Below are 20,061 nucleotides of genomic sequence, written 5' to 3'. Positions count from 1 at the left end.
GGGAAGCAGGACCCTCTCTGTTCCTAACCTGCCAGAAGAACACGTGAGGACCAGAGTTACTTGCCACTGACAAGGGACCCTTCACGTCCATTTGCAGCACTGACCATGGCTGGTTTTGACACTAAGCACTTGGCTCAAAGTCTATGAAATTAGCAGCTCTGGTTGCTTATACATTTCAACCGTCACAACTTTATTGACGAGAATGGCTACCAGCTGTCACCCTTGCCTCCGCCTCTGTACTTGGCGATTCAGACTTCATGGCCACAGCAAATCAAACCAGGCTCCTGCTATGGCGCATCATGTTGGGGTCGGAACTCGTGGCCAAATGGCTGTAGCTCAGCAGTTATGCTGCCAATCACCCGTCACTGCGAGTTAGACCTAAGAGGCACACAAGCAGCTTCCAACGCCTCAGACATCTGAAAGACGACTCACTTTCCACACCAGCAGGCAGCAAATCTGGGGGATATTTAGTTCCTGGACTGTAGAATTTCTGGCTTTGTGGAAAGGGGTAAGAAGGAGGTGTGCTATCTTTCAGAAAAAGCTGTGAAAGGGCCTCAAACTAGTGAGAGCTAACTACTGTCAATAGCACATCAGCAAAGGTCAGCAGCAGCTTTTAAGTTCCTGGATAAACATACCACACAAAATGAATCAAGCTCTCAGCACAATGGAGCCCAATCTTTGCAGAAATAAACACAAGAAAAACAATGAAAATCTTTTAGATGTTACTTTTGGATTGTAGTTTTCCCCTGTTAGAGAAGCAGGATGTATTTAAGACTTACAAAGCTTTTATTTTTTGAAATAAAAACTTTATTATAACTATTTGAGATTTTACAGGTACCACTTTTCTATAAAAGTAAGAAAAGTTGTCTTATCTTTTTGAAGTGCCAACATTATTAGGCTCACTTTAGAAGAGGAGTTTTTTCTTTTTCTTTTTTAATCCAGCACAGCGGACTGAGCCCAGGCCTCATGTATGACAGGCCTCCTTCCACCACTGTAGCAGATCTCCAGCCTTTTAAAAATTCTTGCTAACTTGCCCAGGCTCACCTTGAATTTATGACCTTCTTGCCTCAGCCTCCTTCACAGCTGGAATTATACGCTTGCTGAAAGAGTATGTCAGAGATTTTTCTCCTCCAGTGAAGTTCACATTTAGGCAGGGGCCTCAGAGATGGGACATTTACTAAGAATTTGCCACAAGCCAGGTGCCATGCAGGAAACTTCACATACATTGTGTTACAGACCCGAGAACTAGTCCTTGATAATCCCATTTTACAGTCACCGAAACTTAAATTCAGGAGTTAGGCAACTTTTTTTTTTTCAAACTCTGTGGCAAACAGAGGCTTCCCCTACCCCAGGACTTAAAGTCCATTATTTTGACACCAAACTCCACATGTTTAGGACTCAAAGCTTTCACTGTCCCTTGTGTCCACCAGCCATGCCAAAGACAGGAAGAGACGGCAGAGCCCAGAGTGAGAGGCTCCAGGAGCACTGCTTACACTCACAGGACACAGCAGAGGGGCAATCCACTGAAACTCTCTGTGCATCTGTTCTACTTGTGAAGGGGAAAAAGAAAATCTGACTTTCTGTTCACAGAATCAAAAAAGAAAAGTCTGATGAATTTTGCCAAAGCACAGGTAGTTTTTTTCACTTATTGATGTGTGTTTATAGCCTAAAGATCTAATGAAAGCTATAAGATTCTACACAGAAAAAAAAAAAAACTAAAAAAAGACTTAGCACAAAGGCAGCTCAAGTCCCTATCAGTCATCAGGATGTAGCCAAATCCACAACGGGCAGGTGCTGAAGATGCCGCCCGGGGCACCCCCTCTCTGTGGCGATGAGGGTGCTCTGCATGCGCTCCATCAAGCAGCACACAGACTACAAACTGCAGAGGCTCTGCCCTGCAGTGCAGGTTTAATCTTGAGTCCTGGGAAGCCAACTGCTGCACCAAAGTTTCACCTCGAGGGTGCATCCCTGCCATGTCAGTGACACATGGCACACCGTCCCCAAGCCCATGGTGACTGCAGCTTTCTGTCATCTATGCATTAGGCAGACAGTAGCTACACTGCCCTCTGGCTTATTTCATTCTCACATGAACAATCACTGCATTCCACAGCAAAGGATGCGTTTCTCTTTATTCCAAGCCAAGCTGTGATAAAAATTCTATTGTTCATGCCAGAAAGGTTTGGCAGAGCTCATTTGTTTAGAGGACCTTGAAGGCACAGGCCAGGTCTTCTTTGCTATAAGCCAATGGCTCAAAGCCTTACATCCTGAGACTCTCCATGGGTCTCCATCATGCTCACAGACAGGGAATGTTTCCCTAAGGTAAATCACAATGCTCCCCTTTCCCAACTTTTCAGCCTACACCTGTCAGAAACCAGCGCCAGCTGTATACTAAGAGCCAGAGAAACCAAGACCGCAGGAGAGCAGATCAAGCAGGGTCCCTGGCTTCTGCCTGAAGGGTACCCCTTCTTCAGTGAAGCAACGGCTAGGAAGACGGGGAGCCAGTTTGCAGTTCACGGCTCATCTCCAGCCCAGGTGCGCTAGGTAATTCTTCCAGATGTTTCTCTGCCATTGTATGACTACAGTCAGCAACAAGAAAAGGGGTGGCTGGCTCCTGCCAACGGCCAACAACTGTTTGGAATTTGTCTTCTCCCACACCTGCGCTTCCTCTGACAAGGACGCTAGCTTTGAGGAATTAAGCTTTTATGTAAAAGGACCATAGACTTTCCAAGAAATAGAGATGGAATAAAGGAAAAGTAGAATAAAGGTAGAATGACAAATAGAGAGAGAAAAGAGTGACAGAGGCCAGCTTCCTGTGCTTCTGTTTGTTCCTAGTGGACCTTCCCTCTCAATGGTGTGTTCCCTTGTGTTCCCCCTCCTATGTGGCTTGTGATCAACAATCTACTTATGCACAGTTTTGCAAAAAAGAAAAATCTCGATTTTCTTTTCTTTTCTTTCTATTTTGTTTGTTTGATGCCTTTTTGAGACAGACTCTCACTATGCAGTTCAAGCTGGCTTTCAACTTACTGGCCCAGGCTGACCTCAGACTCGCAACAATCCTCCTGCCTCAGCCTCCCAAGTGCTGGGACGACAGGTGTGCATCACCATGCCCAGCTCTGAGATTGTTTTTATCGGCAAGAAGACTGAGTCACTTCAGTGCATTTCCTAGGTGGTGTTTTATAATGACTTTTACCCTTTGTACTGCTTTAGATTTCACAGAACTCTTTTCCAGTGAGTGTTGATATAACATAGTTTTTGGTTTATTCAAGTAGCATCATTGGAAGGAGAGCATATCTTAAAGCCCTCGGTAGTGGAATGGGAGAATTTGAAGCCCCAAGTTTAATCCCATTGTTCCATGGGTAGTTCCAGCATGAAGCAGGTGCTTAATAAATAGAAGTTGAACATAAGAATGAATGAAAAAATATACTAATGTAAAATGAAGTTGTTGCCAGGTGTAGTGGTGCACACCTGTAATTCCAGCTGGGACAAGAAGACGGCAAGTTCCAGCCTAGCCTGGGCCACTCGGGGATTTAGCAAGACCTTGCATCAAAATAAAAAATAATAAAAGGGCTTGTGGTGTGGCTCAGTGTGAAAGCCCTAGATCCAATTGTCAGTACCACAAAAAGAAAAGGAAAGGAAAGAAGGGAAGGGAAGGGAAGGGAAGGGAAGGGAAGGGAAGGGAAGGGAAGGGAAGGAGAGGGGAGGGGAGGGGAAGGGAGGGAAGGGGAGGGGAGGGGAGGGGAGGGGAGGGAAGTTGTACTGTACACTGAGAGATATTTCTGAAAGTGTATTTTCAGGAAATTGCTACAACTACAGTCTTGACCAATCCAGGAAAAATGCTAAAGGAAACAGCCTTTTAAAGTTAGAAAAGGATAGAAGGAAGTCTTACTCTAGAGAGTTTAAAAGTTCAGGCAGTATGAGGACACTAAAACTTTGGTTTTATTACAAAGTGGAGTCTTCACTTGGAGAAGTAGCGTTTAAAACTACTCCATTCTGCAGGTGGCACATAATGTATCTGTTCTACCTGAAGCCAGTTTAAGACATTTGTTCACAGTCTTGAGGTGCCCCCTGGGCCAGGGGCACTGCTGCTGCAGACACTGGGAAAACCACTCTCCCCAGAGACCATCAGAGAAGAAATGGCCCAGTCGCAGTGCTCTTGTATCTTCTAAGGACATTGGTGGTATTATCACAGGGCTGGAGTTATAGTATGCAGACCAGAGGACAGAAAGAAAGAACAATTTTCACAGCACAGAAGCAATGAGATGAAAATGTGCCATACACCAATGGAGTCTGTGCATGTGTGTTTGTGAGAGAGAGAGTGTGTGTGTGTGTGTGCATGTGCACGCGAGTGTGTGTATGAATGTGTGTGTGTGTGAGAGGAAGTGAATGAGTATGTATGTGTGTTATCCTAGATGCTCTAGAATAGATCTTTCTTTCTTTCTTTCTTTTTTTCTTTCTTTCTTTCTTTCTTTTTTGTCTTTTTCCTTTTTATCGGTACCAGGGATCCAACTCACGACTGCCTGCTTGCAAGGCAGGCACTTATGCCACTGAGCTAAACCCCCAGCCCCTAGAGTAGATCTTTCAATCATGCAAAAAGCCCTCTGGGCTTGCAGGTCTTAGGTTCACCACCACTGGCCTAGGCCTTCCTGCTCACAGGTCACTCCTCCCAGACTTGGAGCCCAAAATCAGATCATAAATCAGAGGGACAACTTTAAAGCTAACAACAACAAAATCAAAGAATGATCTTCATATATTTTATAAGCCTTTTAAAAATCTCCTCAAGGTTGTTTATTTTGATACTATTCACTGAGGAATATATGCATTTTAGTTGAAAAAAATGTAGTTCATTTTAAAAAATAATAACTTAGTAATGGAATAAATATAACTGCTCATTTTTATTTAGGGTGCCCCATCTATCTGAACACTAATATTTATGAACTTATTTTCCCAGTTTAAAAAAAATTATATTTTTAATTCTTTAGTATTAAAATGAGGATGCTTTTCTACTGCAAGAACTCATTGCCAGAATTAGCCAATAAGAAAAACAAGGGGACATGGCATTTCTTGTCAAGGTGACATTCAAAGTTGCTTTCCCCAGTCCCCAAAGGAAACTGGCAAAGAATATCTTGCAGGGAGCCCCCATTCCTTCTCTCACGGTGCCTCCTTGCAGCTCATAAAGGCCCTTTATTGCTTGTGTGCTTACCCACATAGGAAATGTATCCGGGTACCTACGGTGCTTTTCCCATTTGTTTTCTCTTCTAACATTTGATCACTGGCTGGTGAACTGTTTGGTCCCACAGAGATCTCCAGACCACCAGCTCATGTATTTGAAAGACATCTGTTTATTTGGAAAATGCAAATGTGGCTTACCTCAAAGACTGACAGGCAAGAGGTGACCTACTGAGCCAGCCAAGGAGTGGCTTCCAATCTGGAGATCACCCCCGACAGAGCCACTTAGCTCAGCCCGGGAATCCCAGAGCAGGGCCCACAATTAAACCAAACCGCTTAGGCCCTTGAGAATCAGCAGGCAGATCACTTGCACCCAGTTGAAAGTACGAAGAGGTCGCTTACAAAGGGACTGGGAGCCTTGAGAGCGTGGCTCTCCCCTGGGGGCTGCCTGGTGGAGGGCCCCATAGCAGGACACCAGCTCCTACCAGCGGCTGCCAGTCCTGGTCCCGTCCTCAGGAGGAGAAAGCCCGCCCGGGAAGGTTAATGCCCGACTTTGATCTCTGTCAAGGCATACCAGCAAGAATTAATTTACATTTCAGATGAAAAAGGTTGACAGCATGAAAAGACAGCTTGTTGCTGGTGTGTGAATGTGCGGTAATAGATCGGGAATTCTGAGAGGAAGTTCTGAGGAAGCTGAAGGGATAAACCGCGCGGCTGCTTTTATTGGGAAGGAGATGAAAGGAAAACAAATTTCAATATGCGTTGCACTGCAGCAACATGTAGGCCAAATGCTTCCTAAATTTCAAGGGCTGCTCTTTTAAAAATATATAACGTATCTTAGCAACTTAGCAATTTAATAAAAGACCACTGTGGGCCAGAACTAGAAGAACAAACAAATGCATTCAACGAAGTGCTTTACTGAAAAAACAATTAGAGATAAACCTCAGCAATGACCTGAAGTCATTTGCTAAGCTATCATCCTTCATTTAAGCCTCCTCCTGCAGGTTTCAGAGGTGAGGGGACTTGGCTCTTAGTGCACTTGGAAACACCCTGGAGGCACAAGGAGGAGCTTGCACAGAAGGGGTTGTGTGTTGGAAAATCAGAACCCCAGACAGACAATTCACAGGGAGATGCTTTGCCTTTTAGATAAATAAAATCAAGCCTTAAAATCTAAAGATAAGGAAACCCTTCTCAAGTAAAATTACACTGCCCATAAAATGCAAATGCCCTTGTTCTATCAGAGCATCTTTCCAACCTGGGGAAAAACAGCACATCAGTTCCGTCCATGGTGTTGCAGAATGACAGATACTGGTCTGCTTTCTCTCTGCTGCTACAGAGGATAGCGGTGACATTGTGAGGTGGTGTTGGGGTCACCTTCGAGGCTGCCTAAGGTCCTGCAAATAATATATGGTCCAACATCACTTGGTAGGTTGAAGCACTTTAGCTGTGAGATTATGGAAGGCAGGTGCTTACATAGTTGAAAAAAATTGAAGCATCAAGAGACATGTTCTCCCCATGGTGCACTAACCCAAAGCCCCCTACCCTACAGGTGCTGCACTGACGATGCAGTCACCCTTGTCCTGGGCCCAGGATGGTGAAGCAGTTCTCCTGCTGTGATGCCGTGTTCACTTGGCAAAAACAGAGCACAGAATAGGAAGCCCTCTACAGATGATTCTCACATAAGGAAAACTGGATTTACTTACGATTTTTATATACTAGCCTCAGTGGTCCAACAACATACAAGTTCAGAGTTTATATTTTAAAACATATGTTAGGATTTGGGCCAAACTGCCGGATCAGAAATCAACCTAGTATCTTCTTTTGATGGGAGACTCTGTGTGTGTGTGTGTGTGTGTGTGTGTGTGTGTGTGTGTGTGTGTGTGTGAGTTGAGCAAATGGAGAACAACCGATGCACTCTGAGTTGTCTTTTTTGAACTGCAACAGTAATTGCATCCCTCTTTCTGAGACTTTGAAGTTGTGGAACTTAGAATTGAGAGGAAAAAGTGTTAAATGTTACACACTTACATTTAAATGGCACCCATTCCTTCCCAATATTTTAGTTTTGAACAACATCAGCCTTCCACAGTGAGAGACCAGAGAAGAACCCCGGGAGCCCGCTTCTGGGCCGGACCTGAGGAGAGGCTGCAGCTGTCCTGCTGAAGAACGTGCTTAGAGCTCAGCTGTGTCTGAAACCTGACCTCCCTCCCTGTCCCCTGCCCACTGGCCTCTGCTCTCGCATTCCATCTCCCATTTCTCCAGAGCCTCTTGCTAACAGAGCTCCTGGCAGGCTCATTCAGAGCCTCATAGAAATAGACAGCTTCAAAAGAGGGTGGGGGGCCCAGCCTGGCAGCCACAGTGGACACAACATGTTTGAAAGAGCAGACTGACAGCCAGGCACATAATGGATGGGAGTAACCAGAGCCACAGAACTCAGGGTGCCAAGAGCCAGCTGAGTCGTAAGAGCCATGATGTGCTTACCCTGTGGGTCCCACAGGACCATGTCTGCCACCCTCAGGCCTAGATTTGGGAAAGTCCTTAAGTTACATCTCCTAAGTGATGCTAAGAGGCAGGCCTTGAAAATAACCAAACCTTTAAACTGGTGCTCTCTTTTCACAGGTGAGGGACTCATGAGTCCATATGAGACCAAAATTTGCTCCCTTAGCAGTATGTGAAGAGGCCTCAGTCCAAACTGTGTTCAAATGCTGGCTCTGCCACTGACAAACTGTGAGATCATGCACAAGTTAGTTCACCTTTCTGGACTTCAGTTACCTCCTTTACAAAATCATGAATATGCACAAGACCTGGTAGTGCATGCCTATAATCCAGCACCAAGACAGGAAGGAGAATTACAAGTTTGAGTCCTGTCTGAAAATAAAAAATAGAAGGGATGGAGATATAGCTCAGTGCAGAGGCCTGAATTCAATCTCCAGTACTTAAAAAAAGAAAAGGGGGGGGGTACTATTAGATGACCCACTCTCAGCCTCTTAGCCAAGTGTGGCATGCGGCAAATGCTCACAGTGGCCTTGCACACACACACACACACACACACACACACACACACACAGGGAGTGTGTCAAAACAAATACGAGGACCCCCCACAACTGTTGACTCACTCGAGAGCTCCAAAGTTATTAGACTTTCAGCTTTTCTAAACTCATTTCTGCATAATCACAGAATATTTTCAAGTGGACACTGAGAAATGATGTTTTAATTACCTGCTTGAATGTGAACAGCAGACTCATTCCTTCTGTTGCTTATTTTCTTAAATTTCCTCCGTGCATCATATCCTCTCCAGGCTAAAAATATAAAACCATGTGCTAGGAATGACATTAATTTAACAACGTGCCAGAGAATTGATATAAGCTGTTCCCCCTCTAATCTGTTCCCTCTCTCTTCCCTCCCTGCTTTCTCCTTGAACAAAGTGAGCAGAGATATGTGAGCTATGGTGAGAGGAGAGGCCTCTCTGTACTTACAGAGTGGCTTTAAAAAATGTCTCTGGGGAGCCATTTTTGCTCAAGCGGTGAGTTTCCAGAACACTCTAGATCCCTGACAGGAGTCACTTGGGACCCTGGCCCAAGGTGAGGTAGTTCCGTCATTCCAATCCATGAAGCAGACTTGGGGACCTTTACTAGGGGAGAGGACTTGGGTGGATGGTGTGGAAGGCACTGGAATAGCCTGACTCTTTTAATGTTTTTTATGTGGGAGAAAGATAACTATGAGAGTCATACAGAGATGGAGAGGAGTAATAATGGGACAAAACAATAGCCAGGGTGAACTCAGAGCTGAGGAGCAGCTCAGATTGGGGAAGATGGGATGGGGGAGAGGGAAGAGGGAGATGGGGTAAGGAGACACCAGGAGAAGGGGCTGGGGAGAGGGGCTAATCCTTTAGATACAGACTGAGGCATAAACCAGCCATCAGCGGCTTGCGTGGTTCTCTTTGAACAGCCTGCTCCCTCAGCCTCAGCCTGAGTATCTCAACTATCCAAGTGGCTGAGATTGCTCAGGAGCTGTAAAGTCAGCTAAGGCTCAGACTGGTTCTGGCTTCTGCTGGTGCCAAGGAATCACCCACTATGTTCAAGATCTAGTGTTTTAGCAACTGGTCATCTGTAGCACAAGAGTGACACTACAGTGACACTACACGTGACCTGTGTGTAGAGCCACTGGCATGGCTGGTGTAGGACAGAGTAGAAGTTTGCCCTCTTGGTTTACAGTTCTGGCTGGGCAAAAAAGCCTGCTGAAATGGAATTGGTGTTGCTGATGTTGAAAACCAGCCAGGCCTGGGAGTGTGTATGCATCATCTCAGCCATTCTGAGACATGGGACATGTGTGGGGTTTTACATTACTGGGTCCCTCATAATATCTCTATCTGGACACCTGTCACAGTGCACTGTAATGACCTGTGTGCCTCTCTGTGAGGTCAGGGACCATGGTGGTCTTCTTGGAGCTGCAGCCCCAGCACCTAGTAAAACGCAGATCTGTGGTAGACACTTGATAAATATTCACTGAGACAAGGGAAGAAAGGGAAGAAAGAGAGAGAAAAAGGGAAGTGGCCACTCAAGAAAAAAAAAGACCAGTAACAACAGGTGAGCAGCCCTCAGTACTTAATTAACAAAACCCCGAGACATGGGGCAGCATTTACAGACCGGCCCACCTACCTGACTGGATGGTGATGGCACCCTTCTCTCTCTTCTCTCTGACTCTTTTATATCTCCTGGCTCCAAGCCATCCCTTGGTGTATGCCTGCAGCACAACCACTCTGCCCATGACTTCTCGCAGTAGCAAATTTAACTGCTCGACATGGTAATATTTGAGAAAAACCTGAAAAGAGGCATTAGTTTTCCCATTACACATGGGCTTCCCAGTAGAAATCCACTCTATTCCAGCACATTTAATGTAAATATTAAAACTGTTAAATCAAAATGGAGTTGATGATTTATGTTGTTATTACTGACATTTTGGGGGCTGCTGAGCCTTGATTACTGACGTAAACAGAAGGCGAAGTCTCCAGGGCTGGAGTGACCCTAGATGCTCCCCAGGCCTGCGTGACATTGCGTGGGGTCCCACTTTCTCAGCTTGAGCTCTGCTCTTCCCCCACAGCCTCTATAGAGGTGTAATCAGCAGGGCCATCCATGGCCAGCACAGGAAGTTGGAAGAAGAGGGACCTGGCTGACCTACTGGGATCTAATTCCTGCCAAAGAGCTGTGGCCAACATTCAGGCTAAAGCTGTAAGGCGATTCAAGATGGGGCCGTAAAATCCGGCATCCTGCAGGGACGTGATGTTGCCCCAAATTAAAAGCTACACAAGATGAAACTAATAATCAGGATTTACAATAAATAATACAACGTGAGTTTCGAAAAAAAAAAAATGAACCATACTATAAAGGAAATTCACCACCACCGTAATATGATTTATATATTTACATGTGTGCTAGAATGTGAAGTATTCAAAATGAGAGCTTAAATGAAAGTATTTAAAGTAAGTTCAACGCTCTACAAGTAATAAGTGGCAGTCAAAACATGCGCAGAATTTTTCTCCTCAGGTCCCTAAGCTCTCTGGGCTCCTAACTCAAGACTGGCAATGACCATTTTCAGGTTGGGTGTCTCACCTGCTAAACTACAACACTTACAAAGCATCTTGCAGGTGATATCAGTGACAAGAGACAAAAGGCATGCAGGAGAACATCCTAGGTGATGATTTGAACAATAAGAAAGAACTACCTTTGTTTTTCCCAGCACCCAGTGATCTAATCTGGACTTTTCCAAGATAGTAACACAGCTCTCTTTGCTAGCAGGAGGTGTTTGATGTGCTTTGAATGCCAAGTAATAATACCTAGAAATAAAAGAGAAAAATGAAACATTTCTTTAGTCACCATTTGATTTAGTACAGGTGAATTGCTCTGGACTCACTGGCAAGCCTTCTTTTTTCATAGTAAATATTTCTTGAGCACCAATAATAGGTAATAAAAAATACACAATTTATTCTTACTAATATGACTCTTGCCTGCATTTATATTTTCTATGTCATGGGTTTTTATTTTAGTGTTGTCTCATGAACACTTAAGTGTCTTTTGTTTGTAAAATAAAAAATATCGCTTCTTTTTTTTTTTGGCTATCTGTGTGGCATCATACCTAGTTCCTAATCTTTCTGGAAAGCTGAAATTTAGACAATGCTAAATTTAGTGAATGTCATAATTTTATTTTATTTTTAGCTCTGCTTACTTACCTAAATTTTATCTACCATGTTACTAAATTTTTGGCCTCACCCATTTCATAAATTTTTTCCTCTCTTCCCACATATTTTAATATTATATTTGTTTATTTATTTTGTTTCTTTTTTATTACTATATGTTTTTGAAACATAATTATAATAGACATCTTAAGGAACTGGTACATATACATAGCACATTTTAATAGTGCTATTTTTTCCCTTTCTCTTCCCTGCCTGTCTCCCTCATTCTCAGGCCCTTTTGAAAAGTCATAATTTTAAATATTAGTATTCCTATTAAAAAAATAATTTACATCACTTTGTACATATTTGACTGCTTTCAAAAGTCCCATCTGAAGCAATTTATAGTCACCAAATGCTAGCCCAATACCACAGATTCTCTCTACTAAGTCACATGTCTTATTTATTCTCTCTACTAAGTCACATGTCTTATTTAGGAGACTAGTAGACAGTTTGGCTTGGTACCATCACCAAAAGCACATTCGTTTTCTTAAATAACTTCATCTTAGTGAACTTCTAAACTTTCAAAGGAAAGGATTTCTGGGTAGATTTGAGATTTCTAGATTCTACTCTAGAGGAAAAAGGTATCGTTCCCTTACCCATTCTAGGTTCATAGCTTAGAGATCCATGACAAGAGAAAAGTTGCCAGTTTATTTAAGTTTTATGTGACACCGGAACTTTCCTTCACAAGGAAATAGTTAAATACATGTATTTTTAGGCCAGGTTTCATGGAGAAATGCAATTGCACAAAAGGGTGTGACGTAATGGTAGAAACTCAGTACTCAGCAAGGCCTGTGTGTTCAGTGTCCACAGAGATGAGCATGTTCCTTTGCTCTGGGAATAAGAAGGCCTCTTCCTGCTCCCATAAATAGGGTCTTTATGACTCTCATGGAATCTCAGCAAATCCATGCTAAGTTCTGTGACCTGCCTCGGGGAAAGGAAAGGGAAGGGAGTCAGAGTGACCATCGTGCCCCTGCTGTTTTCCAGATGCCTGGGTGGTCACCATGTTTTGCAGTAATGTGTCCTGCATGCCATCATTACCTAAAGGGTCTTTTTCTTCCCCTTTGTCCTCCTCCTCCTCTTCCCTCTTCCTCTTTTTTGATTTTTAGTTGTTTTTTGAGGGGGTGAGAATATTCCCTACCACTGAGGCACATCCCCTGTCCCTCCTTTCTTCTCTACTCTGCCTGTTTTTTAAAGATATAACTTGTTAAATATCCTATCCTTTCAGAAAATCTTACCATTTCCCCAGAAACTTTCAAAGATCTTTTTCTTGCTCTTTGCTGCCATCTATAATTAAATTCAACCCCTCAGAAACTTAAAAATAAACCTATTCGTCAAAAAAATTTTTTTGGCCACTCCTCAGACAAGGCTGTTCTCCTATCTACAAATTACTGTTATTACTTTTTTTTAAAAAATCATCAGAATATAAAACATGTCCCTTCTTTCTGCCAAATGCACCCATACAAACCTTTCTGTTTACAGAAACATAAATATACCTGATCAGTACTTGAGTCAACCTTATTTTCGTGTTAGACAATTATTTCCTAAATTAGGATACAAGGCTGGAATTGCTAGAAACCTTTGCATTCACTGATCCTGGGACTATTTATGAAGCTCCGAGTCTGTTTCCACCTTTGGGGAACAGGGACAATGTCTCAGAACCCCTGAATGGTGACAGAAACCAGATGATGGTGGATCTTTTGGCTAAGCCCAGGAGCCTGCTGAGAGCTGAGATACTCCAGAATTCAGTGGGAGGAGGGGCACCCAGGAGTCAAGCAGGGACTTATTTGGGCAATTTATGGCATCAGCATAGATTCTTCAGCCTCTGTTTCTCCAGGACTATAGTTAGTTACAACTTCCCTGACTTGGGTTTGCCCATTACAAAAGATCTTTTATGATGAGAATGATAAATGATTATGATGATAATATTCATGCCCAGTTTAGTTCAGAAAGAGATGGGCAACAGTAGTACAAGCTACTGTAGAAACAGATAAATGGTACAGCCATGGTAACTAGGTCAGAGGGGCATACTATATCTCTTCATGGAGTGACTTTGGATTCTAGCGGGTACCATGGCTAATAGACACTTTGATTGGGCTCCCGTGTACTCCACTGCAAAGGTGAAAGGGAAGGCAACCAAGACCAGAGGTCTGCCCGCAACGGGGCATCTTTTGGGGGAAATCTACTCCACCTTCTTCTGAAGTAGCAGAAGGTGTGGGAGAGCAAATAATAAGCACCCAGGTCTATTTGGAGGCTGGAGACATTAGAAGGCAAGTTCTTCTCTGTCTCACAGGTCCAACTGATCTCTCAGGCTGGAGACTGATCACTGAGAGTTAATTTCTGTCTCTTTCTGTGGGAAAGTCATGTATGCGTGTTCCTAAATACTTATAGCATGGAGCAGGAATCAGATATGTGGCTCCTAATTCCACGTTTGTAAGTATGTATGTATGGTGGCAGATGTGGGCCTTGGTACAAGCTACATATATCTAACTTATAAAATAGTCTTTCTTTTTTTGTACTGGGAGTTGAACTCAGGACCTTGCGCTTGCCAAGCAGCCACTTACGCCATTTAGCTGTATCCTCAGCCCTTATACAATGCTCTTAGTATAATACCTGGTATAAAATATCCAGAGTGCCACATAGCTTCTGAAGGCCCTTTGAAGATCTAAGAGTTCTTAGATTCTAGAACCCCATAAAAGCTAATACATTTCTCAAGGTCTCATTGTGTTAAAATAGCCACCAAAATAGTAAATGTAGTAAATATGCAGTTGAAAAATATTTCTATTCCAAAATGTTGTTCAGTTTTCTATCAAAGATATTTTGTTGTATAAAATGCACACTATTCAAGGAAGTTTTTACTTTTTATTTTTTATTTTATTTTATTTGGTACCAGGGATTGAACTCACAACCTCACATTTGTCAAGCAGGCACTTATGCTGCTGAGCCAAACCCCAAGCCTTAAGGAAGAATTTTTAAATATAACAAGCAAAGGAGCATATGAAATACTGGTTATACTTTCTACTGTATTAAAGTGATTGAACCATAAATTGGAAGGATTTGTAAGGCTGTAAGATATGTTAGTTTTCTAGTGCTTCATAACAAATGATCTTAAAATTTAATGCTTTAAGAAAGGCACATTTATATCTCTCCATTTTTGAGGGTTCAGGAAGTCAGGAGTCCTTTATCTGGTAATCCTGGCTCATGGAGCTCTCATGAGATTATAGGGCCGAGTTTGACTGGCATGTAAGGGCCCACTTCCAAGATGGCCCACACAGGCGGCTGTTGGAAGGAGGCCTCGTTTCCTTGCCATATAGGCCTTTCCAGAGGACTGCTTGAGTATCTTTTCGGTGTAAACATAGATTTTCTTAGAGGGAGTGGTGGAGAGAGAGGGAGGGAATATGAATATGCAAGAAAGAATTCGGTGCCTTTTGCAACCTAGGTTTAAAAGTAACACCATCAATTCTTCTGCTCACCACAAGTGATTCATTAAATCCCACTAACACTCAGTGAGAGAGGGATTAAGTTCCACCTCATGAAGAGAGGAGAATCAATTTGTGGACTGCATGTGTGTACGTGAGTGTGTGTGAGTGAGTGTGTGTGTGTGTGTGTGTGTGTGTGTGTTACTAGAAACCAAACCCAGGGTGTTCTACCAATAAACTACATTTTCACCCCTTTTTATTTTTGGACAGCCTTGTGTTACACTGCCTGGGTGAGACTCAAAATTTGACATCCTCCTGCTTCATCTTCCCTGAGGGCTGCAAATATAGGCAAACATCACTGCATTTGGTGAGCGAATGTAGTTTTAAAACACCACAAAGCATCTCTAGATCATTAGGTCTTTCTACTGATGAAGAAAAGCACCCTCAGTGATGTGAAACAATTTATACAAGTCAACAGAAAGTACACGACAAAGGCTAAAATGATTATTGAAGTTGCCTGATTTCCAGATTATGCATTGTTAAAAAAGGAACCCACATAAGTTTAATTTTGATGCAAGGAAAGGAACAGAAAAGGGTAAAAGGAAGTGTTACTTCTTATTAGAAGGTTAATAATTTTGCCAAATAAGAATATAATTTTTTCTATGTGAAAAAAATTGATAATGGGGAGAATTTTTTAGCTTCATTATCTATTTAACTGCAATGAGATTTCCATATTACACTTATTATGCAATCTATAGAGTGGTCTCAGCAAAACGCGGCTGATCTGAGCACTTCCAGACACAACCTGGGCAGAACTGAGCTGATCAGACTTTGGATTTGACCACCACGTGTTGCAGGCTTAACCAAGGCATCTGGAACTTGTAGGGCAGAGTATTAGGAGAGAACTAAAGAGAGAGAGAGAGAGAGAATTATGAAGGAGTGTGGAAGGTCTCAAGTAGGTGAGCATGGTGAATCAGAGGAAACTACCCCAACTATCAGACAGGACTACAGGGAATGTGCCTGACACTCACAGAGAGCTGGCGACAGTGTGTGTTCCTACCATTAGTTGTAGACACAATGGTTCCACCTACAAACCTTAGAAGCAAGACCCAAAAGATAAAATTGTTTCCAGCCAATTTAACTGAACCCCAGAGTGAAGCACAAAAGTATAGGATTAAAAAGAAAGAATAATTAGCAATAATTTCACCTCAACTCAAGATTACTAGACCTGAAAGAAAATGAGTCATAATGAGAAGAAGAATCAACCAACTGGAATGGATCCAGAGGTAATGCAGGTATTAAAATTAACTGAGAAGGACATGAGAATAGCTATCTTAGCTGTATTATAAATGTTCAAGAAACTGGGTAGAGAAAAATCCTTTAAAAGATCCAAAAAGAACTTTTAAAAATGAAAACTATACAATGGCTGAGACAAAAAATATACAAAATTAACAAGAAAAAATAGTTTAAAAGTAAAAACAGCAGAGAACCAGGCCTCATAAGGTTCATAAGGCCTCATGCCTGGAAACCAGCACCGAGGAGAGGCTCCTGCCAGAGTGGGGACAGCCACACCCAAGCCTCTCTCCAGAGACAGCGCCATTTGCGGGCTGTGGTGGGAAGAGAACCAGGCCTCACAAAGAGGTGATCCCCATCTGGAAACCATATCATTTTCATTATTTTCTCGGGTTAAGTTTTATTCTCTTTTATTTGATTATGTTAAATCTGAGGGCATGAACAGCTATTTGAAAGATAGCAAGACAGATTATGGTAGCCAGTTTGGATTTACTGTTAGCTTATTTTGAAGTCCTATATTGCATTCATTATTTTGTTTTTATTGTTTATGCTCTATTCTGTTCTGTTCAATTTTTACTATGTCCAAAGGTATCTGCAGCTATTTTGAAGACAACAAAAGCCATTATGGTAACTCTTGCTGATTTTGTAAGCTTTTGAATTCCTGTATCAGTTATACTAGTTTATCTTGATTGCTTGTATTCTGTTTTATTTTCCTTGTTTTTATCCTCTTTAAAATAAAATGAGGTGCAAATTTCTGAAAAGTAGAATAAAAAATAAAAACAGCCTTGGTGTACTGTGGGACAATTTCAAGTGGTCTTAAAACCTGTAATTAGAATCAGTCTGTGTCAAGTTTTTCTGTGCCTAGGCATTCCCACGAGCCCTTTGTTGAAGGGACTACTTGCTATGTAGTCTAGACTGGTTCTGAACTCGTGATCCTCCTGCCTCAGTCTCTTAAGTCCTGATTGGCTGGATATTTGGCTGGACATTACCATGTCTGATTTAAGAAGCATTTAGATCCTGAAGCAAATTTAGAGTCAATGATAAAAATTCTTTCTTTAAACAGAAGAGAAAGACAGAAGGCTGACTCAAGGTTAGAAACAAGGCAAGTGGAAATCTCATTCCAAATTCAGGCTTGTCTGCACTCACCGAGCCCACATCTTCCCCGAGTTCTTGTGTCTACACAGTATGTAGTATGCCTGACTCTCTCTCAGGGACCTTTCATGTACCAGCACTTTTTACCTCATTAGAACTTGCAAGTGTCTCTAGGGATTTGACATATTAGGCTTTTGACTGGGAAGTGCTGACTTCTGTGTCTAAGCACCAAATGTTACGCTGTCTTGGGTATGTGTGTGAGAACAAAACAAGATTCTCCTTGGAGAATCAGCAATATGCTTGCACATGGCCTTTATCATCACACCCTTCTGAGCGATCAGATTCTAATTCTGCTCATCCGTTTTGAGATCTTTGCAACTCTCTCTAAACGGTAGATACTGATATATACATAAATGCTATCTAGTCTGATGATGATTTTAATCCATTTCTTGCCCTCTGTGGAAAATCAGTTCTGTCTCCACTATCATTCACCTCAACGTTCCTTTATTTCTTATAGCTTTTCCTTGAACTGATGAACTGACTTTTCTTTTTGAAAAGAAAATATTGTTTCATAGGATATGTTCATGTTGAACTTCACTAAGAAAGTCAGGCTTCTCTGATGACATCATATCAATGGGTCCTTACTGCTTTCTACTCATAGCAATCATGTTTTTTGTACCAGAAACTGAACTCAGAACTTTGCAATTGCCAAGTAGGCACTGAGCTGCTGAGTTATATCCCTGGTCCTTCATAACAATCTAAGGAATTCTCAGTATACTGATTATTACCAAATCAGATGTAAGATGTAGATGTCTCTTGGTTCCAAAACCCCAATGGATACTAAAATCCAAAAATGCTCAAATCTCTTACTTAAAATGGTGTAGTGTTTACATAGAATCCACACACATCCTCTCATATACTTTGAATTGTTTCTAGATTACTTTTAATACCTAAACAATGTTAATTTTGGTGAATAATAATTATACTATATTGTTTAGAGAATGATGAGAAAAGCACTCACCTGAGATTAAAAAAAAAAGTTACATTAGTGTTGGAGATTGCTTACCTTTTTTTTAACCCCTTATATTTTCAAATTGCATCTCTCAGTTTGGTCTTTCTGTGCTCGCATTTTTACATTACTTGGGAAAGGTCTATATAATGAATGAGCTCTACTTTGTGTTTTTTTTTGGAGGTCTTTTGGGGTAGGGTACTACGAATTGAATTCATGACCATGCACTTGCCAAGCAAGCACGGTGCTGCTGAGCTATACCTCTGACACTGTTTTACTTTGATGCGTCCCTGTAATCTGTTTTGTATTCAAAGGCACATGAAACATCTGAATCTCTAAATGGAGATTTGTATAATCCTAAATTAATGGATCTTTTTTTCCCATGGCTTATTACTTGGACTGAAACATTAAGTAAATATCTTCTTGAGGGTAGATTGTTCACTCTGGATAATTTTAGAACTTTGGCATAGCCATATTTTTCCTGTTGACTACTTTCTATCAACTTAACTTTTCATCTCCATTCATTTGTTCATTAAATAACACTTTAGTATGCTAGGGCTTAAATTTTATGGTTCCCCCACTGGATTGTGTATAGGAGAGTTGGTTCCCAGAGTAGAAGTTTAAGAAGGTACCAGAATCATTAAGAGGTGTAGCCTAGTGGGAAGTCTTTAGGTCATGATGGGCACTGTCCTGGGAGGGAGAATGAGTCACAAAGCAGTGAGTTCTCGTGAGAGTCAGCTGTCACAAAAGCCTAAGTCTCTCTCTGCCTTTCTGTCTCAAGATACGAGCTTTTCTGAAAAAGTGGACTCATTCAGTGCAAGATGCACTGACTTGTCTGGCACCAGTGGAAGTGCTAAATGGCATGAATGAGCAAGGGAGAATGATTTCCCTAACCTTGTGAAGCTTATATATGATAAGAGAAACAAATATTAAATAAAAATACAAAGAGATTATTTTAGGATAGGGATAAGTAAAGAATATGAAATCAGGGTAGGGGAGTCAGTGAGAATATTTTAGAGTATTTGGGCCAGCAACATTAAATAACCAGGACAGTAAGGAAATTCAAGTCATGTCGCATGATCTGGGGCTGGAAGCACTGAGCTTAGAAACGAAAGGACAGCAGGGTCCCATAAGCAGTCACGTGCATCCCTCCTGCATCAGAATCATATAGAAGATTCATAAAATATGTGGACTCCTGAGCTACATTTTAGATTCTAACAAAGAATCAGAATCTCTGGGACCAGACACAGGAATCTATATTTTAATAAGATTCTAAGGTGACTGAGCTGCAGTTTGAAGACCATGGACTTAGAGGAACATGATAACTGCTATCAAGGAGAAAAAAACCCAGGGGTAGGACTGGAATGGAGGCTACAAGCTTCCAATGGATGATTTTGGTCAGGTTTAGGAAGTACATGGTGGTCATCAAATGATAACTAGCATAAATGGGCTGACCTGGGAGCCAGGGAGTGAATTCTTAGAACCTAACAGTATTAATGGGAAGCTCATTGACAAGGTCAAAAACGTTGCCAAGGAAGACAAAGAATTTCTAGAACTCTAGCTGGGTTGGATGACCCTCTGAGATTAACAAAGGTGTTATGTTGACCTGTCGCTTGGCTCAAGACATTTTATTTGTGGCCCAATACCGTTACTGCGACAAATCTCGAGTTTGTATCTTATATTTGATTCATAAGTTGGCAGTCTCCTAAAATTTCCCTCAGCGGTCTATTAGGGACCTTAGAAGCTCAACTATGATCTATTTCACAGGCTATTGTCCTCAGTGTCCATTAGAACAGTGGCTCTCAGGGTAGCTCCTGTCAGGAGCAGCAGCACCTGCTAAATATGCAAATTCTCTT

General features: G+C 42.0%; 1 protein-coding gene across 3 annotated transcripts in view; it reads right to left on the bottom strand.

The window, feature by feature from the left end:
• Positions 1 to 20,061, bottom strand: part of Myo3b (myosin IIIB) — a 448,610-nt gene that overhangs the window by 120,586 nt on the left and 307,963 nt on the right. For all 3 annotated transcript variants that reach the window (XM_063259246.1, XM_063259248.1, XM_063259247.1), the window contains exons 26-28: positions 10,885 to 10,996; positions 9,822 to 9,984; positions 8,382 to 8,462 (exon numbers count right to left, since the gene is read on the bottom strand). In XM_063259246.1, the coding sequence (XP_063115316.1) occupies positions 8,382 to 8,462; positions 9,822 to 9,984; positions 10,885 to 10,996 (356 nt within the window). The remainder of the gene's footprint in view (positions 1 to 8,381; positions 8,463 to 9,821; positions 9,985 to 10,884; positions 10,997 to 20,061) is intronic.

This window comes from Cavia porcellus, unplaced genomic scaffold (genome assembly GCF_034190915.1).
Source record: "Cavia porcellus strain 051 isolate PalLab524CR breed Dunkin Hartley unplaced genomic scaffold, mCavPor4.1 scaffold_12, whole genome shotgun sequence".
Lineage (NCBI taxonomy): Eukaryota > Metazoa > Chordata > Mammalia > Rodentia > Caviidae > Cavia > Cavia porcellus.
The sequence above is the reverse complement of the archived record's forward strand: the minus strand, read 5'-3'. Positions and strand labels throughout refer to the sequence as shown.